Raw genomic sequence first — 23,227 nt, 5'->3', positions numbered from 1 at the left:
AAAAAAAAGCAAGCCCAAAACCCCAACCCACGTTTCTCCCCTTTTCCTCTCACATACTTTTTCTATACTCCAATCCCTAATGACCGAACCACCTCCTCCCTCTTCTACCATGGCCGATCCATCCCCACCTCCCACATCCCTCTCTGGTGCTCATCATATATCTTTAAAGCTCACATCTAAGAACTATGTTTAATGGTACACACAGGTCGTACCCTATCTCACTGGCCAATGCCTATTCAACTTTGTCACCGGTGACTATCGTTGCCTTAAGACCCTATCAAAGCCAAGGCATGTCATGAACAAGATGCTTCTATTTTGAGCATTCTCATCGCCTCTCTCTCTGAAAAGGCCTTTTCATTAGCAGTCGGACGGACCACTAGCAAAGAGATCTGGGATGCACTCCATGCTACATTCAGTTCTCTGTCTACAACCAGGATTCTGTCTCTCAACATCTCCCTTCAAAATCTGATTCACAAACCAAATGAGACCATTACTCAGCTTCTCCATCAAGCCAAGCATCTCTACGATGAGGTAGTAGCTGTAGGGAAGCCCCTCCCATCGGAAGACTTTAACATCCACATCTTTCAGGCCCTACACACTGAATATCAAACACTTGCTTCCATTATGATGACACAAAATGAGCCCATCTCTTACACCGACATGCATGGTCTCCTTATGAGTCACGAGAACCTTCTCCACTCACGCCTTCTTATTATTGATCCTGCCATTGATGCATCAACCAATGTCACTCACCAAGGTCGTGGCCCTCCTTCCATTGGTGGTCGTGGTCTCTGTTAGTTAAAACGGGAACGGCAAAAAAACATTGTTCGGTACGGGCATGTTTTAAACGGATCAAAACGTGAACGGGACGGTAAAAAATACGGTCAAATACGGTAAAAACGGGGAAAAATAAAAAACGGACGATACGTGTTTTAAACGTTTATATTTAAATAATACAGTGTCAAAAAAAGGGCAATATATAGACATAAATTGGCATAATAATTCTCTAAATACCTAGATAACAATCAAAACAAATAGCCCCGTTTTAAACGTTTCTATTTTAAAAAATTTATATTTTTTAAAATCCATTTTTTTACTATCAAAAAAACGGGACGGCGTTTAAAACGGAAAAAAACTTCAAATAGCCCCGTACCCGTTTTTTACCGACTTTTTGTGAAAAATTCGAAAAACGGGGTTTAAAACGGAAAAAAAACGGGATGCCGTTTTAAACGCGTTTTAAACGCGAATAAACTAACTAGGGTCGTGGTACAGGCTCCTCCCGAGGCCTTGGTCATGGCCGTGCTAGTGGATTTGGTCGCTCTAATGCCTTCGCTCACAATCCATGCACAATATGTGGACGCACTAATCATCAGACAGACACTTGCTACTACGTCCCACAGGGACCTACCAGAGCTGCCATTCTATCTACCCCTCCCCATCCCTACAATTGGCCATCACCTCAACCCAACGTCTACCATACTACACCCTTCCTTACCCCTCCACCTCCTAGCATCGTGCCTCCACCCCATCACCCCACACCTCCATAATCCTTCACCACCTCTTGGATCCCTGATACTGGAGCTACCCACCATTCCACCTCTGACTTAACCCAATTCTCCACCTATGATCCATACATAGGTAATAACCAACTCGTGGTTGGTAATGGTAAGGGCCTTCTTATATCTCACATAGGTACTGCTTCCATCTCTTCTCCCACTCGTTCCTTTTCTCTTTCTATTGTTTTACATGTTTCCACTCTCACTTGTTCTGTGTTATCTGTTCAACAGTTTTGCCATGACAATAATGTTTACTTTGAGTATCACTCTTCTTTTTTCTTTGTGAAGGATCTGAAGACCAAGCAAAACCTCTTTATCGGACACAGTAAGAATGGTCTCTATTCCGTTCCAGCATCACCTTATGCCAATCTGGCCTCTGCCTCATCTTTCAGTCGTTGACATCATCGTTTATGGCACCCTCATGAACCTGTGCTTCATCTTATGTTACCTGGTCATCAGCTTGTGAAGTCTCCTTCTTTATGTTCTGCTTGCCAAATGGGCAAAGCTAGTAGATTGTCACTACGTGAAACTAGTTCTCGTAGTTCATCTCCTTTGGATTTGATTTTTAGTGATGTATGGGCCCCCACCCCACAGTTTCTTCAAATGGAAATCGTTATTTTGTTATATTTGTTGATGACCATACTAAATATATTTGGTTTACTATTTTAAAGTTGAAGTCTGATGTTTACTCTGCCTTTCATACTTTTCAGGCTTTGATGGAACGCCAGTTCTCTTGCTCCATCAAGGCCATTCAAACTAATTGGGGGGGGGAGAATTTCGTACTCTTCCATCTTACTTTGCCAAGTTGGGTATCCAACACAGGTTATCTTGCCCTCATATTCATAAGCAACAGGTTACAGTTGAACTCTGTAACAGACATATTACTGAAACTGGGATTACACTACTATCCCATGCAGCTGTTCCCCAGGCTTACTGGGATTATGCCTTTGAAACCGTGGTCTTTCTCATCAATCGCATACCCTTCTCTGTCACAGGTAACAAATCTCTCCATCAGTTAGTTACAAACAATTCTCCAGACTACTCTTTTCTAAAAATCTTTGGATGCCTTTGTTATCCATGGCTCCGTCTTTATAATCATCACAAGGTTGAACCCCGTTTTGCCTCATGTGTTTTCTCAGGATACAACCCTTCCCATCATGGTTATCATTGTATGGATCTCATCACCCGTCGTATCTACATATCTCGCCATGTCAGATTTGACAAATCTACTTTTCCCATTTCACATTGCACCACCATCCTCCTTAACCCAACCCCCTCTTACTACCCCTCCCCCGTGGGGCATTGCACCTAACATTCCTACCCCTCAACCTCACCCTACCACTCCACCTACCATCCCAAACCCACCCATCCCTCTCCCTGCCACCCTAGAACCGCCCCTTCCCGAACCACCCTCTCCCATATCCCCTCCTTTCTCACCTCACCCCACCCCACCCCACCCTAACTGGCTCTGACCCTAACTCCTCAACCACCCCACCCCGTCGCACCAGAACCCTACACGATCTCTATGCCGACCCCTTGACCCTCTCTACCACCACCTCACCTGACCCGACTGAACCTGCATGCTTCTCCCAGGCCCACAAGGTTCCTCATTGGTGATCTGCTATGTCTGATGAATTTAATGCTTTATTACGTAATGGTACTTGGTCTCTTATGCCTTACAGGGAAACTATGAATCTAATTGGCTGCAAGTGGGTGTACCGCATCAAACGGAAGGCAGATGGCTCCCTTGAGCAATATAAGGCCTGTTTAGTTGCTAAAGGATTTCATCAACAACCTGGTCTTGACTACCATAAGACCTTTAGCCCTGTCATCAAACCTACTACCATATGGACAGTCCTCTACTTGACCATATCTAACAGATGGGATGTTCGTCAGCTTGATGTTCAGAATGCGTTCTTGCATGGTATTCTCTTTGAGGAAGTCTACATGGCTCAACCCCAGGGTTTTGAAGATGCCCTGTACCCTAATCATGTCTGTTGCCTCCACAAATCCCTCTATGGGCTCAAACAGGCTCTTAGGGCTTGGTTTCACAGGTTATCTAAGCTCCTCACTCACTCAGGTTTTCGGTCGACACATCACTGTTTATCTATATGCAGGGCTCTATTGTTACATATGTCCTTGTCTACATAGATGACATCTTGGTTACAGGGAACCAACCAACTCATGTTCAGACTCTCCTTCATCAGCTTGCTTCAGAATTCTCTATCAAGGATCTTGATCGTCTCAACTTTTTCCTTAGTATTGAAGCCCTATATCGGTCTGATGGTGTCCTCCTCACTCAACACCGATAAATAACTGATCTCCTACAGAGGGCTGGCATGACTGACTGTAAGCCAGTCACCCATGGCCACCACCTTTGCAGCATCTTCCATAGGGGGTGTCCTTCTTTCATACCCCACCAGGTATCGCTCCATTACCGGTGCTCTCCAATACATCACCCTCACCAGGCCTGATGTGGCTTATTCAGTGAACCGTGCCTGCCAGTTCATGCATGCCCCCTTCGAAGACCATTGGACACTAGTCAAACGGATTCTATGTTATCTCCAAGGTACTAAGGATCACGAGTTGTTCATCTCTAAATCTAGTTCCCTCCAATAACAAGCCTTCTCCAATGCTGACTGGGCTGGTGACAGTGCGGGTTGCAAATCCACAGGAGGCTATGCCATCTATATGGGTCCTAATCTGATCTCATGAGCCTTTAAAAAGCAGAAGACAGTTGCACGCTCCTCCACTGAGTTTGAGTACAAAGTAGTGGCTGATGCCTGCGACGAACTCACTTGGCTTCGCTTTCTCTTTGAGGAATTAGGGATCCCTGTTCCCATTGCATCCATTCTTTGGTATGACAACATTGGGGCCACTTACCTTTCGGTCAATCCCGTCTTTCATGCTAGTACCAAGCACATTGAAATTGACTTTCACTTCGTTCGTGATAAAGTCGCCTCCAAGGACCTTCAAGTGCAGTTCATTTCAACACATGACCAGATAGCCGATATCCTTACCAAAGCTCTCAGCTCTACACGGTTCTCCTTTCTACGGGATAAGCTATGGATTCGACCTTTCAAATCCCCATCTTGAGGGGGCATATCAAGACAGTTAGCGTCCCACTCAAACTTAACCTTTAGAGTCATATTCACACTCAACAACCTCTCCTACATTATAGGCATTTTCAGTGAGCACAAACTCTAGAGACTAACTTGCAGTTTAAGACTATCTCATGAGATAGCAGAGTTGGAATAGGACTCTCACATGTGATAATAGACTTTCAGTCCATTACTCACATATGTTAATAGAGTCCTACCCTATTACTATTAGAGTTTGAGTCTCCCACATGTGATCATAGAGTTTGTCTATAACTCAATAATTATAATCTCTATATAAGAGCACCATTGTACATTCATTAAAGTTAATGCCAATACACTACTTCAACAGAGATTGAGGGGACCGTTGAGGCAGGTGATGTACCCTTGTACCAATCACGTGCAGAAGAGGATTAGGTTTTTTCACACTAACCTTTGTAGTTGGAAGCCCATCATGAGTTTTGACTCATTTCTCTAGTGGAAAATTCTCTCAAAACGAGCCAGCAATTGCTCCGCCATTGCATAGAAACCGTGGCCCTTTGGGATTATAATCAATGCTGCCACCTCCACAAATCTCCATATTATAGATCATTTGACATTATGTAATTTCTAAGGCTCTCTTTCATGGAAATCGTTGGAACATTCCCATTCAATTCTTTCCTAACACCAAAAAGACAAAGGGAGAGGGTTCTAGAAAGAGCGAGGGGACAAAGAGAGTGGGGAGAGAGAATGCGAGGTTGCAGTTGTTGGTCGCCGTCAACAACGGGAATGGAGACAGAAAGAGAGGTCTTATGGACATCGACCTTCGATGGGCAGAAGGAGGTTGGTCATGTTGGTAGAAGCGGTTGTGAGGGGGCGTTGCTCCGAGGGTGGTTGGCACTGTAAGCCTCAATGACTTAGATGTTGGCTTCATTGATGCTGATGGCAAGGCAGGTGTGAGGTATTCGATGGTGAGAAGGCCAGCAAGGTAGCCTGCTGATAGATGGTTGAAGGAAGAGGAGAGAAGGGGAGGGGAGAACATGGTCAGGGGTAAAAATGTCAAAACATATAAGTAGATGAAGGAGAATCACTATTTTGGGTAATTTTGTAAACTCAAACATGATTTTATATTTTTTAGTTAACTGAAACACAAGTTGGGTAATTTTGTAAATGAAAACCCAAATGGTAATCAAGTAATTTTCCCTTTTTTTTTTTTTTTTGGTAAAAATGAAAGGATGGTTACAGTCCTTAATAGGGGTGGGCATTTAATAAGGAGAGAAAGTGTGGATACACCAATGTGATGTGAGAGGGCATGTGAAAGAATCCACACATTATAGTTGTGCAATTCCCTTCTCATAATCAAAATATAAAAAATAGAAAGAAGATCTCTAAATATTCATGTGACACCACTATGTGTCTAGGTGCAGGGGCCACGAGATTAGGCAGTGTCACCCAAAATAAATAAATAAACAAAAAACAAAAAATAAAAATCCAACCACAATATTTGCCAATCAGTTTATGCATTAGGAATCCCAAAGCCATGACTATATCTTGTTCAAATAATCCATAGACCTGTGGAACAGCAGTGAAGACAGCTAATGGATCCACTTGTCATGAGACTCATTGCAAGATGTGATACCCTCTCAAAACTTCTGGACCTGTAAGGAATCGAACAACCATGGCAAAGGAGGCAACCGAATTCCCACAAACCTGTAACAACATCAAAATCATCAAAGCACATCAGTAAATAGTTTCAAAACTATAAATCCAACCATCAAATTTACGATAATCAGAACCTACCAAGACTAAAACATGGCCATTCCAAGCCCAGCATTTGAGAGGATCTTAATTGAACCATCGATAATGGCCGGCTTCTCAATGCCCCACCTGCAAAGCAAGCCACCAATGAGACACAAATTCACTGTAATAGAAATTGGGTTATGATCCATAAGAAGAGACAATTAAATAGGTTGTGCAGACTTGAAGGAGACATGAGACCAGCTAAGGCCAATGAGGCTAGAATATCAGTTTGGATTCCTAATGAGCTTCCTCCAAACCATTATGACACTTGACCGCGGCATCCATGTGGCTTGGAGCTCCACAGTAGAGCCTGAACCCAGCTTGGACAAACTGGGCTCATCTTGTTCCAAAGTTGAAGTCATCAACCATCAACATTTTTTTTTTTGATAAAACGAAAGATCAACAAAACAAGAAGTCAATGCCAATGAGACTGACCATAAAAAATCGCAACAAATGCCACGAAAACATAATAGAAACATGCTCACAAGAACCACAATAAGAAAATATAACTATTTTCCTATGAAGAATTTATTTTCGTATAATTTCCTTCGTAAATGTATAATATTTTTATTGTAAGATGGAAAGAGCTCATTTCAAGGACAAATTGATGAAAATAAACAGAAGTGTCCTCCCGATTCCCACTCCCACTCCCACTCCCACTCCCCCTCCCCCTCCCCCTCCCCCTCTCCTTAAACGTATATCAATGCTGGGCTCTAGGCTTGGGCCCAACCCCTCTGCTTCCATCATAGATCTCAGAAAATTTTTCATTCGGATCGCCATCAAAATATGTCGAAGCGGGTCAATTTTCAAAACGGGTCAAGAATTCGAGACAAACTTGACAAAAGAAGCAAACAAAGTGACAAACACCAAATCAGTCTTTGGAATGTTTTCTACCCTATTCATTGCAATGTTCCTTTCGTGGCCATGGCCCCCCAACTAGTTTGGCTGGGTCAAGCTGGGTGTTCTTGGAGATATTATCAGCCCAAGCTCACTTGAATCTTCTATAACCAATGATACTCGTACACCACAGTGACAAGATCATAATGTAACAGTAACAAGTTTTACAGTCAAATCTGTAAGCACCAGAAACTAACCAATTTTGAAAGACTTAAGAAGTACATGAATCAATATCTTTTAAAGAAAAAAAAAAAAAAAAGGGAAAAAAAGGGTAAACATTGAATAATAACAGGCATAGCCATACAAATGCTCTGTTATAGGGAAAATGAAGAACCACATACATGTTAATCACCCAAAATCTGTACCAGTACTTGTGTACAAACATCTACTATTAGGTGCATTGGAGTTCACAAGGTCTCAACTCAAATTAGTTGCTACAGCACTCATTCAATATCCAAAATGGCAAGACAAGTTACAACTTCAACAATTGAAGTGAATAAATAAACAACCTTAGCCCAAACAGCCTCATCATAGATTCAGAAGCTGGGAGTGGGGTGGAGTGTTGTTCCTATCCTCACATCCTAAATATTCCTCATTTAGAAGAAAATTCAACATATTATAATTGAGCTACAGTGAGGAAATGTCCATACAAGGCTTCAAATGAACTGACATATTTTCCAGAGCACTCTTCTTTAAAGATTATGAAGAAATCTCCAGTTTGAAGTAGAAAATATCCTGAAGGACAAAATAAGCACAGCAGAAAATATATTATAGGGTTTCACACATATATTGAAAACAGAAAATTTGTATGACAACATTATAAATTTTGACATGTCTTTATTTTCCAAAATATACATTCTACTTCTGTTGTTTGGTCAATACCTGAACAGATAATTGAAAGCAAAATTTCAGATAATTTCCACAATAAAATTGGTGAATCTGAGAAAATGACATAGTGATGTCAAAGAAAACTTAGAAGCTATAGTTGCATGTCAGAACATTTCATACATCAATTAAAGCTTGTCCAAAAAGAAATTTGATTGAATAGGGCAAAGCAAAGAGAAAAAAAGAAAACAAAAGCACATACAGAACCAAACTATAAAAATTGAATATTTAGATGATGGATAGGCACAAAACTCACAAGTATTTAGCTATAGGATGGGCTTGATTTTGATAACTCATTAGGAGTATTTCATGTAAATGGGTGTCGATCAGACACAAGCCTTGACACACTAGTAGCATCATGAGTCAATGCAGAGAGGTTTAAAGGGGCCAGGCATACTCAGGTTTAGTGAGCTGAAGATGTCAAGAAACCCTCCTCTGAACATGAACTGGAAAGCTGTATCCATGATCCAAACATTTCTCTTTGTTATATCTATTAAAGAGCTAGCAGCGAAGATGATGAATAAAGAGGAAGTACGAAACCAACGATTTATTTATAGGGAAAAAAAAAAAACAACTCACTAGCTTGAACATCTTTATGTAAGTTGCTTGATTGCTTCTAAGTCTTCCATTCCTTGACCCATAAAATCAGGGGGACTGCAATTGCCCAACTCTTCGAGTGAGATGAGTCAATAGATTAATATAACAGAAACAAAATAAGGATATTCGCCAACTTCCATCTAGATTATCCCTGGAAATTGAAGTGAAGATAATGCAAAAATCTGTATAATTAATCTAGAAGTCATAGATTAGTAGACCTCACCGTTTCCCACCAATATTGTTCAAATGTGCTCACAGTCGTTAGATTAGGGAGGTGCTTAAGTTGGAGTAGGAGATCATCAGGGTTCCGAGGCCAGCCAACAAGTATTAGGTATCGAAGGGAGACAAGGTGTTGGAGATCGTCTTCCCATCTAATATAATCCATCCCATTTGAAAACCGAGAAATGTGTAGACTCTCAAGCATAGTGAGACTTCGCAATCCCTCTGGTAGTGAATTCAAAGCTTCAAAGTTTGTCAATATCAACTTTCGAAGAGAAGTCATTCCATGTACGTTCTGTAAAGGCTTTGCACGAGGACATCTCCTTATTTCCAAGGATTGAAGAGAAGGAAAGACTAGGGGAAGGGGGGATCCCTCTTGTCCTTCTCTTGGAAATTGTTTCGAGTTCATAGCAATCTGAAACCTTCAATTCTTGAAGAACATGTGCATTGTTTCGTAGCAACCCCTCCGGCAGAGACTTGAGGTCATTACAATCAGTAATATGAAGGCAGTTGAGAGAGATAACGTTGCTTGACAATGAGCTTAGTGCCATCTTATTTGTGAAACAAATAGTCAAGCTTTTGAGGGAAGAGAATCGACTTGGCATGATTTTCAGCATATAGCAGTCTTCCATCGACAACTTTTCAAGATACGGAAATGAAGGAAACACTTCCAACCATTCAACCAAATTCTGCATTGAAGTTAGCCTTAAACACTTAAGCGATGGAAATGCAACCATCCCTGAAGAAGTAGTTGCATCAGTACTAGTTTTGCTGCTATGATAGAATTCCCGACCAAGACATTTCACGTTTCCCATTGTCTCCAACCGAAGATACCTAAGAAAGGGTAGCTCCCCAAGTGTGGGGACATATTCCAATCTATCGCAGCGATAGAGTTGGAATGAAACCAAATTTTTGTACACAGACAAACCACTTGCCATCCATTTAGGACATCTTACACCCTCAAAGAATATCATTGAAAACTTTTTCAAGTTTGGATGTGGTTCTAGGCCTTCTAACACATCATACATTTTTCCTTCGTCACTTTGACAGCCCATTTCCAGAGAACTCCACTTTAGATGTAGAGAATGAATATCTTTCTTTCCTCTCAAATTTGCCTCCTTGGCTTCTTCTATTCCACTTTCTACATTTCCCAAAGCTTCTATGGTCAGTTCTCCTCTGAGATTCAAGCACTTTAGCTGTTTAATACCGCGACTTGCATCTTTCCCTACAAAAAATGCTGTTAATGTTTGTAGATTAGTTAATCTCCCCATATCAGATGGCATCTGAATGTCGTTGATATTGCTCGGAAATTCGAGATGTCTCAGGCTAACCATCTTTCTCATTTCCTTGGGAAGTTGTTCAAGATGAATACAATTTTTGAGTTTTAACGTCTGTAAATTGTAGAGGCTAGTGAAAGACTCAGGCAACACTCTAATTGGATTATCTGAGAGGTCAAGGTACCTTAAATGTTTTAATTTTCTTATTGAAGACGACGAGTCAGGAATCCAACAATTTCTTAATCCCAACACACGCAAGCTTTGGAAGTTCATCAACATGTCATTTGTGGCCAAGCTTGGTGAGAATGGCCGTGAAGTAAATATTATTGTCCGCAATTTCTGTGCATTCTTTGAGGCTTCTTTTGAAAATTCAAATCTTTCCCCATGATCTGAAAAAAGTAACAAACCACGAACTTCATCAGAAATTTCTTCCACATTATTGCCCTCCATGGTGGAGTACTCAAGCTTTCCAACAAATTGTGCAAGGTCGTGTACTAGATCATGCATCTTCCATGTCTGTACTATATCTTTATATTCGCCCATCTCCACATAATCTTGTAAGAAAGAATTCCCCCATAAGATATTGAAATAGTCATTCCCAACATCCTCCATTTGTTTGCTTTCTTTGGGTTGTTTAAGTAATCCCTCTGCCATCCATAATTGTATCAATGTATTTTTATCAAATACATAATCCTTAGGAAATATTGAACAATAAGCAAAACAACGTTTCAAATATGATGGCAAATGATCATAACTCAACTTTAATATGGGCATTATTCCTCCACCTTTATCTTGTAGTAAATTCCAAACTTCACCTTGCTCCATAGCCAACCATGCTTGCTCTTCTGTTTTGGAGTGCATTAGGCTTCCAAAGACCTTCACTGCTAAAGGCACTCCTCCACACTTATTTACGATTCTCCTTCCGATTTCTATTAGGTTTGGGGTTTCTATTGGCCCTCCATGGCTAAATGCTTTCCGACTAAACAAAGACCAACCTTCTTCTTCTGATAATATACCCAGATGATGTGTGTAATTTGAGGCCACAATTCTTGCAATTTCAGTGCTGCGTGTAGTCACAATAACTTTGCTACCTACACTGCCGGATCTTAAGGAAACCATCAACATATCCCATTTTTGAATAAAACGATCTTCACTCCAGACATCATCCAGTACAAGCAAAAACCGTTTACCCATCAACTCCTTTTGGAGATCACGTGCTATTACATCCAAGCTTGATGCATCACATTTAACTTTAGTTGATTCCATGATTTCTTTTAGAAGTCTCTTGACTTCAAATTCTTCGGACACACATACCCACGTTCTTAAATCAAAACTCTTCACAATCAACGGATCATTGAAGACCAATTGAGCAAAAGTGGTCTTCCCAATTCCCCCCATTCCGACGATGGGGATGACTGAAATGATTTGATCATTACTACTGTTGACAAGCATATCTACTAGTTTTGATTTGTCATCTATCCTCCCAAATACTTCTGAATCGTCTATCAGAGAGAAGGTTTGCCGGTCCTCTCTGTTCATCATGGTTGTAGAATTAGCAGCTGGCTCTACTACTCTGAGGTTGAAGCCAATTGCATCCTTTCTGATTTCATCCAAAACTCCATTGATGTCCTTAAGCTTATGGGCCATTTTTAGCCGAAAAGCAAATGGGTTGGAGCGTGAAAAGAAGTTGCGTACCTTTCCCTTCATTCGTGTTTGGATTTCCATTTTACGTCGGAAAGCTTCATATTTGAACTCCTCTATCACATCTTCTGCATCATAAGCAACTATTTTGAGCCTCCTGAGCCAGTTTTTCACTGTTTTTTTCTCCACTTGCTGATTCTCAGCATCCTCCAGCAGAGCTTCGATGGTGGTCAGAGTAGTCTTGAGCTTTTTCAACTCTCCCTTGACACCCCATGCTAGACCGATTTCTTGGGTAGCAATGGAGATCAAATTCTGTAAAATTGGCTGTGTTCCAGAGACAAGAAGAGATTCAGGGGTCATCATTTCTTTTCAAAGGAGCACAAGAGCACTTACTATCAGGAATTCTCTCCAATAGCTAGCAAGGCGATGATAGTTGAATTGTTAGGAAATGATGTGCTTGCCCACTTGATGGAAGTGGACAATTAGAGGAAAGCTTGGATCTTTGCTTGATAGTTTATTATTGAAGACTTGAAGTCCTTAATTTTAAAGCATCGAATATGAACAAGGGGACCATTGAATACTGCAAGCACATGCAAGTCTATCCTCGAGGTCTCCGCACAAGATTTGATGTAAAAAAAAAAAAGGAATTCCTCTATCTCCGCTGATTAAGGGTCAACCATTATCATCATCATCATGATGGTTCTTATAATAATTGATCAACTGGCAATCACATGTATACATATTCTCTCAATCTCTTTGAACAAGATTTAATGCTATTTAGAAACATGAGGAATATGCTTTTTTTTTTTTGGGTTTTTAAGGACGTGTAGACTTTTCCTGTGGTCCATACTGATCCCACAATCATATAAATTAGATTATATCGGGGTTGGATGAGAATCATTCAACTTTCACTGAAAGCAATAATAAACAATGAACAACTCTTATGTAAATGGTTCCAAGGAGATTAGAGGAGTCGAACTTAGAATCACACGCTTCATGAGGCGAAGGTCCCTTGATAACTCATTTCTCTAGGGCAACAACTTCATGTATTTATTAGTCCATACTTCTTGCCTTATTTTAAAAAGGTTTGAAAAAGTTATTTTATAAAATAAATATTGCATTTTCAGCCTATGGGACCCACATTTGCTTGATCTTTTCAAGCCTGTTTTGGCCAAATCAGTTTCTAATTGTTGCATCATTGTAAAGAACTTCAAAAACGCTTTCCATAGATACTTGGATTGTACTGGGTCAAAAGTTGACTTTTCAAAATTTTGTAAGTTTATTGGGAATTTTTAAATTAAAAATAAAAAAAACCCTAGTCAAACGAGAGAGAGTAAGCCTGCTTTTGACAAGTAAAAAGCCTTGCGTATCTCTTAAATACTCTTTATTGGGGATAAAAAGGCACAATGCTAAACCTGGATATATATGGTTAGATTTGCATGAGCTTTCAAAGTGCTTGATTGAGTTTTCATTCGGTATCAAAAAGTGATTATTGTCTGCCTCGGGTGCGGCGAGCATCGGACGACCAAGATGATATCCGGGTGCATGCCGATGTCATCTCGATCATCCGATACTCACTTCACCCGTGGTAGAAGATGTTTTCACGTATTAGAAAAATAATTACCCCCTTACATGTTCATGGTCCTAAATCCTAATTAAGTTTAATATACTTATAAGTTTTTGTTATGTTTGTCTCAAATTCTTCACCCGTTTCGAAGATTGACCCGCTACAACATATTTTCATGACGACTTGAATGACAATTTTTTTCCCTGATGTCTGTGATAGTAGCAGAATAGGACCCCATGGTACGGCACGACTTGATGGATCAACTCGATTTGGAGGAGTATATATATGTACTATTGTCTTGTTGAGCATTTTCATTTTAGGATTTCTGGGCAAGTGTTCTTGCCACAAGTTTGTGTGTTCTTGAGAGATCTCCATTGTAATCTTCTTCCAACATAGTGAACCACCTTTTTCTTCATCCAAGGGCATAGCACACCACATCCGTGTGTGAACCTCATTAAATCTCTATGTTTTACGTTAATCTGTTTTGCTTTTCTTCGTGTTTTCTTTGGTATTGATTCTAAGAGTTTTCATACTACCAAATGAAATCTCTACTGTGGGGACAGATGTAACATAAAAAGAGGGATTGTGGAGGTGTTTCTCCCAGCACTTATTGAGTTGTTTAAAACATTTAATGCTGTTGATCCTAAACCCTTATGCTAATAGATGCAATCTGTGATATCTGAGATTCTGAAGAGGAAAACAGAAAAAAAACAGAGATAGTGGGAGCTCCTACACTTGAACAGATAAGGGATGTTGTGTTCACTGTTCAGTATAGGAACCTACAAAACCCCTGTTGTTGATGCACTTGTAATTGCTTTACTCTTATCAACATTTCTGGGAGTAAGTTAAGAATGATATGATGCAACTAGTGGCTTTTGTAGGTCAAATAAAAAAAAAAAAATCCTAATTTGTTAGATTTTTGTAAGCCCATCAGCTTAAGTAATGTGACCTAATAGAGTAACATCAAAGTCTCTTGCAAATAGAATTGAATACCCTCTAGATTATTCAATGCTCCTTAAGATTTAGTGGAAAATGGTGTGACTTATATCAGTGTTTTCATTCTATATCTCCTCAACTTCAATAATTTAGTGGCATAGAGCCATCACCTAGGTGATCCACTATTCCACTCTCACCACATATCTTTATGTTGGGAATGAAAGATCTTGCAAAAATTCTGAGGAAACTAATCTTCTAAAAGGGATAAACAGAGCTATTACAAGCTAGAGCACTCGTTTGTTATTTAATGTTGACTGATACTTCTTTGTCTTGCATCATATTGTGAACTGAAAAGCTTCAAATTAATACTTAAACTGGTTTGAAGATCTATCAATACAAAAGTTTAACTCTGAGAAAGGTGTAGCATTCTTTGGTACAAATCTAAATATGGAAAAACAGAAACAATTACTAGCTATTTATTTCAATGCAAAAGAAATGACACAGAAAAATAAGAAAAAATTTACTCCCATATAAATAGAATTTGAAGGAAATTAAGACTTTCACCACCAAATTAACAATTATACATGGCTTTATATGATACCCACTCTCCACTCAACTCATCTGTGCATAGATACTTCATTATTATAGAGCTCATACATCATTCCTACTTTCAGGAGACGCTTAGGAGGGATATCAAACACCTTGTAACTTTGTCTCAAATTCCACTTCAAGAAGTTATATGCATAATTTATCAATATCCTCTTCCCAAAACCAGAACCTTCTCTTGCTACCACCTCACCCTCTCCCACCAAATGGACCACCTCTCCACCACCATTGCACCATAGATCCTCACTAATGTACTCCTTTAATCTGTCCACCAACATTCTTTCAAAGGGTTCTTTGTCATTGCGTACATCGGTGTATCCATACCTCACGACACAATGAAAGACATTAAGTTCATGTAGTTCTACTCGCTTGAATAGGAACGGTACCTCCACCGGAACCTTGCTTGTGGGAAGTGATTTGTAAGCGATGAAGACAAGGACCGAGTGCATTGCTGGAACATTTTCTATGTAGTGCTTGAAAGATAGGTGGGATGCCATGGACTAACTCAGAGTAGAAGATGGCGAGTGCGGGGATTCGACATAAGTTGGTGTTTGCAGCAATATCTCTGAGCTTCTCAGGAGAAATCTTGTGGTCTAGCTCATAATAGTATTTCTTATGGTACACATAGTTCCAAATGTACATTATGGTCACCAGGATTGCCGCGAAGGCTAAGGGGAGATACCCACCTTGATCGAATTTGTAGAGCACTGAACTTAGATATAGGAGCTCAACTGTGCCGATGACCAGAATGTAAGCAATTACAAGAAGTATGTTGGTTTTCCATATCATAATCATGATAAGTACTAGAAAAGACGAAGTGAGCGTCATTACAAACACCACAGCAATCCCTACATAGAAACACAGAGATAATGAATTGTGAGTACAAATCTGTAGAAATTAAGAACAATTTGGAAGTGGTTGTGGACCTAAGTGGTGTTCAAGCACTAGGGCTTATTCCCTAATAGTTAATAGCTTATGGCATTTCCAATCTTTGCAGTTGTTCTGAATCCTACAGTGACTCCCACACATGCCAACATTAGAAGGTAATTGATCTCAGGAATGTAAACTTGTCCTTCATACTTTGTTGATGTGTGAACTATCTTGACACAAGGGAAACACCCAAGCGCCTGGGACTGTTGGATGATGGAGAAGGTACCAGAGATCATGGCCTGACTAGCTATAATTGATGCCATAACAGCCACAACAAACATGGGCCAATTATAAAGGACCTGCAATATTGCAACTTTCAACTTAAAAATTAAATCCAAATTGGGTCAATTGGGTCAATTACAAATAGATACAGAGGAGAAGAGTACAGAATTCAAAGATTGGACAAACAAGAAGCATAATTCACCTGGAATGGATTTATAAAATGTATCTAATACGTCCTCATTATGTTTACGGAGGTAGGATGTTTGTATTAGAGAGATACCTCAGTATACGGCCACACATGCTAACACACCCTCACCAACCATGTCTAGCTCACGTGCTGTTACCTAGACAAGTTGCTACTGTTTGTTATAACTGTGTAACTGTGTAACCGTATCAGATGTAATCTCTTATGTATATATATTCTGTAATCTTGATTAATAAAACATAATCAGAATATTATTACATGGTATCAGAGCTACCTCTCAAACGAGCTTTCTTTTCTGATCCTCTCATGGCTTCTCCCTCTTCTGCTACAAGCTCTGCTTCAGATTTGCAGGTGGTTTCTACCAATGTTTCTCCTCACCTGCCTTTGAAGCTTAATGCCTCGAATTACTTGCTTTGGCGCACTCAATTTCTACCACTTCTTCGTGGATACAACCTTCTAGGGTTTGTGGATGGGTCTTTCCCTCGGCCTGTGTCGTCCTCTGATCCGGCTTCTGCAACAGCTGCTGATCTGTGGGAGAGACAAGATCAACTCATTCTGAGTTGGATCATATCGTCGTTGTCTGAAGCGACTATTTCTCATGTCGTTGGTGCTGCTACCTCTTCAGAAGCTTGGACGACTCTAAGTCGGATCTATGCTCCTACCTCAAGAACAAGAGTTATGGACCTCAAAGATCGGCTGTTTCGTCTTCACCATGGCACTGAGTCGATCACAGAGTACATCTTGAATGTTCGGTCAATCGCTGATACACTGGCTGCGATCGATCAGCCTCTGTCTGATGAAGATCTAGTTCTTGCAGTCCTTAGAGGTCTTGGTCCTGATTTTCGCGACTTTGCGACATCGATCCGGCTTCGCTCCTCTCCTGTGTCTTTTGTAGAACTCACTGGCTTATTATTAAGCCATGAAAGCTTTCTTCAAGCCTCAACTCCTGTTGCTGGTATTACAACAGCGAATCTTGCTCTCTCAGGAGGTGATTCGCGTCGATCGTCAACTGGACCTCCAGGTTCCCGTCGTTTCCCCAATAATCGGTTCTCACGTGGTTATCATGGAAATCGCCGCTCCAATCGTTCACAGTCTAATCAGAGTTACTCTGACCAAAATCAAGCAGATCATTCCTATCAGCGTGGTCGTTATCGGAACACTGATCCAACTCGTTACAAGGAACAACAGTCTTATTTCAAAGGATCCTCTTCCGGATCTGCTTCTTCATCACTTTGTCAGATTTGCAGTCAGGCCGGTCACTCTGCTTCAACCTGTCCTCAACGCTTTAATCATGCCTTCTTAGGTAATTCCTTTGCTCTCTCTTGTTATAATTCCTCCTGTTCTTCCACTGCCTCTTGGCTAATTGACACAGGTTCTAATAATCATCTTGTCTCAGACATTAGCAATCTAGCTATTTCCTCTCCTTACTCTGGTTCTGACCACATTGTTGTTGGGAATGGTCAAGGACTCCCAATCTCTAATGTTGGATCTTGCACTCTTCCAGGTTCTTCAACTCCCTTTAATCTTCCTACTGTTTATCATGTTCCTAATATTCAACGAAATTTACTCTCTGTTCATCGGTTTACAACTGATAATGATGCCTTCTTTGAGTTTTATTCTACTCATTTTGTTGTTAAGGATCGGCGAACGAAACAGGTCCTCTATCAGGGGTTGAGTAAAGATGGCTTATATCAAATTCCTCAGTCTACCTCACCTACTGCAGTTGCTTGCTCTGCTGTTCGCACTTCAATTACTGACTGGCATTGTCGCCTTGGTCATGCTTCCTTCAATACCGTTCGTGACGTTGTTCATCGTTTCTCTCTTCCTACTAGTACTAATAAGCACTCTGTTTGTAGTGACTGTGCTTGCTCTAAAAGTCACAAACTTTCATTTACTTTGTCTACTTCTATAAGCAAATTTCCTTTGGAATTAATTCATTGTGATGTCTGGGGTCCAGCCCCTGTTGTCTCTGTCGACAGTTTCACTTACTATGTAATCTTTGTTGATGACTTTAGTCGATATTGTTGGCTGTATCCAATGTCGCGGAAATCTGATGTTCACTCAATTTTTGTTCGCTTTAAAGCTCTTGTTGAAAATCATTTCTCATGTCACATAAAATGTTTACAGACCGATGGGGGGGTGAATTTCAGAAACTTGATCCTTTTCTTGCTACCGCTGGTATATCTCGTCGTGTTTCATGTCCTCACACTCAAGAACAAAACGGTACTGCTGAACGCAAGCACCGTCATGTTGTTGAAACTGGACTCACACTTTTACTTCATGCCAATCTTCCTCCCTCTTACTGGTCTTATGCATTTCAAGCTGCTGTGTATCTTATAAACCGTCTCCCATCCACTGTGGTTTCTTCTCAAATTCCCTTACAACGTCTTTTTCAAAATGATCCTGATTACTCTTTCCTTCGTACCTTTGGGTGCTTATGCTTTCCTTGGTTGCGTCCTTACCGTACTCACAAACTTCAGCCTCGGTCTACACCATGTCTTTTTCTGGGCTATTCCCTTTCTCACAAAGGTTACAAGTGTTTGGATCTTTCCACTCAACGGTTGTTTGTATCCCGTCACGTTATCTTTGATGAACAAGTCTTCCCATTTTTGTCCTCCTCTTCCTTCTGGGATACCTCCATTGGGATGACTCTGGATCCATGGTTTGACAGTCCTCCACCTATACTCTACCCTTGTTGTCCCTCTACCTCTTTGCAACCTCCACCAAACACACCTCCTTTATCGGTTTCAGACATACCAGCCACCACCACCAATTCTGGGCCTCCAAATCAGTCTTCCCCATCTACTCATGGTGATATTCTTATTGGGCCTCCACCTCAACCAGCCTTAACACCTTATGATATCTCTACTGGGCCTCCAATCCAACAAGTCCAAACACAACACACATCATCCCAGCAGGTCTCTCTTGGGCCTAATGACCGATCTGAGCCTCCAACTCATCCATCCTCTCATCCGATGGTCACCCGATCCAAAACTGGCTCCCTTCGGCCATCTCGACGCCTTAACCTGACTGCAACTAAACACTCCATTCCTGACTCTATTGAGCCCACCTGCTATACTCAAGCCATGCGCTCTGCTAACTGGCGACAGGCTATGAACATTGAGTTTGATGCATTACTTCGAAATGGCACTTGGGATCTTGTACCACCTTCACCATGTATGAATGTTGTGGGATGTAAATGGGTGTTCCGTCTCAAACATAAAGTTGATGGGTCCATTGATCGATATAAGGCGAGGCTTGTTGCGAAAGGTTTTCATCAAAGACCTGGGCTTGACTATTCCGAAACCTTTAGTCCGGTTATCAAAGCTATAACAATTCGGGTAGTGTTGTCCTTGGCTGTTACCTATGGCTGGCCCCTTAAGCAATTCGATATTCAAAATGCATTCTTACATGGGGATCTCACTGAATCAGTTTTTATGACTCAACCTCCTGGCTTTGTTGATCAAGCAACACCGGACTATGTTTGCCATCTGAAGAAGTCTCTCTATGGTCTTAAACAGGCACCCCGCGCCTGGTTTACCCGTCTTAGTACCTACCTGATTTCATATGGCTTTATCCCCTCCAAAACAGATGTCTCACTGTTTGTCTATCGGAAGAATACTGATATTATCTTTTTTTTGGTCTATGTGGATGATCTTCTTCTCACTGGTAACAACAATGGTGCCATTGCTGCATTGGTTCAGGCTCTCTCTTCTGAATTTGCTCTCAAAGAGCTGGGCAACTTAAACTATTTTTTGGGTGTTGAAGTATGCCGTAGCTCTGATGGCCTGTTTCTCAATCAAAGAAAGTATGCCACTGACTTACTTCTTAATGCTGGCATGGATGGTGCAAAGCCCATTTCAACTCCAATGGCTACTGGGCCTCCTCTTGACACTTCCTCTGGTACACCTTTGGCTGATGGTTCTCAATACCGAAAAATAGTTGGTGCTCTCCAGTATTTAACCATCACAAGACCAGATTTAAGTTTTTCGGTCAATAGGGTTGCCCAATTCATGCACAACCCAACTGATATCCACTGGACAGCCGTGAAACGAATTCTTCGTTATGTAAAACATACACTCTCTGATGGTCTTCACTTTCAGCCCAATACCACAGTATCCATTACAGCCTTTTCGGATGCCGACTGGGCCGGCTGCCCTGTGGATCGTAAATCCACTTCTGGTTACTGTGTGTTTCTTGGCAACCACTTAATCTCTTGGCTTTCTCGCAAACAACGCACTGTGTCTAAGTCCTCCACAGAGGCTGAATATCGTGCGGTTGCCTCTGTTGCCACAGAAATTGTTTGGCTTCGTTCTCTACTTTGTGAACTTGGTGTTTTCCTTGCCAATGCTCCAACTATTTGGTGCGACAACATTGGTGCTACTTACTTAACGGCCAATCCGGTATTCCATGCCCGCACGAAACACATAGAGGTTGATTTTCATTTTGTCCGAGATATGGTGGCTTCCAAACAACTTGTTGTTCGCTACATCTCCACGGTTGATCAAGTTTCGGATATCTTTACCAAGGGTTTGTCCCGTCAGCGGTTTACATTTCTTTGTGCCAAGCTCAATGTTGGTCCACCACCGCTGAGCTTGCGGGGGCATATTAGAGAGATACCTCAGTATACGGCCACACATGCTAACACACCCTCACCAACCATGTCTAGCTCACGTGCTGTTACCTAGACAAGTTGCTACTGTTTGTTATAACTGTGTAACTGTGTAACCGTATCAGATGTAATCTCTTATGTATATATATTCTGTAATCTTGATTAATAAAACATAATCAGAATATTATTACAGTTTACAATTCCCATTACACTACTTGCAATTTGTAGCGTAGGAGTTGAGAATTAAAGGAAGCCATCGAATGAGGGAAATGGAGAAACTAGTCACGGTAGTAACTCCAAACTTCAAGTACTCTCTCTCTCTCTCTCTCTCTCTCTCTCTCTCTCTCTCTCTCTCTCTATTTAATCTTCCCTGCCTTTAATTTTTTTCATTTTCATTTCTTTTAAGAGACAGATGAACAGGGTTTTTGGTCTGTTTTATTTTTTCCAGAAACTGGTGATAACCAAGGCAAAAGCAGCTGTGATTCAGAATGTTTCAGATTTGTATACCACCAACATACCTCCATGTTTAAAAGTAGCAGATTTGGGCTGCTCATCAGGGCCAAACACCCTACTGGTGATCACAGAGATCACCGAGGCTCTTGATAAAAGATGTCATCAGTTGAATCGTGATACACCAGAATTTCAAGTGTTCCTCAATGATCTTCTAAATAATGACTTCAACATCATTTTCAAGACCTTGCCGGCTTTCTATGAAAAACCAAAGGAGGAGAAGGGTGAAAAGTTTGGGTATTGTTCTATCTCAGGATTACCTGGTTCTTTCTATGAGAGGCTTTTTCCAAGCAGTACTATAGACTTTGTTCATTCCTCTCACAGCTAGCCTTCATTGGCTCTCTCAGGTTTGCTACTTAATAATTAGTTTCTCCACCTCCTCTACCGCATAACATTTAAAGAACCATATAATTTAGCCTTCATTTTATACATGGATTCATGCACGTTCATTGAAATTCCCTGCATAAGTACACAATTAGCTAGAAAGACCCTGTGGATTTCAATCCCTTTAATTATTATTATTTTTTTAATTTAAAGGATCAAGTTTTCCTGAGGCCACGGTGAATGGGTATCAATTTACCGTGGACTATGGGAAGGTACAATAGGGGGGAGATAACTGGTGAGAGTGGGGGATCATATCGACCATCTCTTCTTACCGCTCGATTAAGGAAAACTTTGTCCTATTTTAAATATGGGAAAAGGTTATCTGAGCCTAAGGCATATTATACTCCCTCTCGCATGAGATTATTATATTATTATTTTTTAAATAAAAAATAATGACTAAAAAATCATTATGATAGGATATAAAGTACCATACTTGCTCAGAAAACCATCTCCCTTCGAATAAACAAAAAGCCTGGTGTACATAATGGTTCCCAATTGGGAAATTTCCATTTTATTTAAGTGCAAATTAAGGATCTATATGCTATTGGCTTCTATTGGCATGTTACTTGCCTAGCCAATAGCCAACAGTAAAAGGGTTCATTTAATTTGGTGGGCCAAGGTGCTTCACACAAGTGGACCCACATATTTAATGTGATGAGAAGAGAGAGATTGTGAGTGAAGTAAATCATGACAACTCATACAAGTGTCAATATATTTCTTAACTATGATGCATAATAGGTTCCATCAATGGCTGAAAGTAACAAAGGAAATATTTACTTCGTAAGGATGAGTTCACCAAGTGTGCACAAATCATACTTGGAGCAATTTCAAAAGGATTTCTCTTTATTTCTTAGCTTGCGTTCCAAGAAAATAATATCAGGAGGGCAAATGGTTCTAACAATGTTAGGCAGGAGAAGTGAAGATCCCTTTGGCAATGCATGTTACATATGGGAGTACTTGTCTAAGTCACTAAATGACTTGGTCTCAGAGGTATGCTTAGTACTGCTTCCCATGTATAGATAAAAAAGCCGACAAATTTCATGGTTACCATGCTTTGATCTTCTTAATGTTCAAATTATTAAAACTTTTGTTTATTTTGTTATAGGGTCTCACTGAAGAAGCTAAAGTGGATTCATTCAATTTGCCTTTCTATATGCCTTCTAGTGAAGAGTTAGATGTTATAGTTAGTGCAGACGGATCGTTTTATCTTGATGAACTAGAATTTTTTTACATCAATTGGGATGGGTGTGATGATGATGCAACAAAGAGCTCGTGTTTAATAGATTTACAAGTGGGCAGAAAGTAG

At 40.6% G+C, this 23,227-nt stretch overlaps 2 protein-coding genes and 1 pseudogene across 2 annotated transcripts; 1 reads left to right on the top strand and 2 right to left on the bottom strand.

The window, feature by feature from the left end:
• Window positions 1-9,276: 9,276 nt before the first annotated feature.
• On the bottom strand, window positions 9,277-12,309 carry LOC122074413 (putative disease resistance protein RGA3). The gene has a single exon (XM_042639233.1). It carries the CDS (start codon window positions 12,307-12,309, stop codon window positions 9,277-9,279), a length of 3,033 nt encoding a protein of 1,010 aa, XP_042495167.1.
• Window positions 12,310-15,069: 2,760 nt separating this feature from the next.
• LOC122074412 lies at window positions 15,070-16,533 on the bottom strand (annotated as a pseudogene).
• Window positions 16,534-21,439: 4,906 nt separating this feature from the next.
• On the top strand, window positions 21,440-23,227 carry LOC122074411 (probable jasmonic acid carboxyl methyltransferase 1). The gene is made up of 4 exons (XM_042639232.1): window positions 21,440-21,830; window positions 22,075-22,133; window positions 22,660-22,911; window positions 23,027-23,227. The coding sequence occupies exons 1-4, from the start codon at window positions 21,440-21,442 to the stop codon at window positions 23,225-23,227; spliced, it is 903 nt and encodes a 300-aa protein (XP_042495166.1).

Source organism: Macadamia integrifolia, chromosome 3 (assembly GCF_013358625.1).
Source record: "Macadamia integrifolia cultivar HAES 741 chromosome 3, SCU_Mint_v3, whole genome shotgun sequence".
NCBI lineage: Eukaryota > Viridiplantae > Streptophyta > Magnoliopsida > Proteales > Proteaceae > Macadamia > Macadamia integrifolia.
Note: the sequence above shows the minus strand (reverse complement) of the source record. Positions and strands in the feature narration are given on the sequence as shown.

Bases quoted from the DNA above. Each gene is read 5' to 3' on its own strand.
- LOC122074411 (XM_042639232.1), top strand. From the start codon at position 21,440: ATGAACAGGGTTTTTGGTCTGTTTTATTTTTTCCAGAAACTGGTGATA. The intron at 21,831-22,074 runs GTACTATAGACT...TTTAATTTAAAG, and splicing joins TGAGAGGCTTTTTCCAAGCA to GATCAAGTTTTCCTGAGGCC. The intron at 22,134-22,659 runs GTACAATAGGGG...GATGCATAATAG, and splicing joins TTACCGTGGACTATGGGAAG to GTTCCATCAATGGCTGAAAG.
- LOC122074413 (XM_042639233.1), bottom strand. From the start codon at position 12,309: ATGACCCCTGAATCTCTTCTTGTCTCTGGAACACAGCCAATTTTACAG.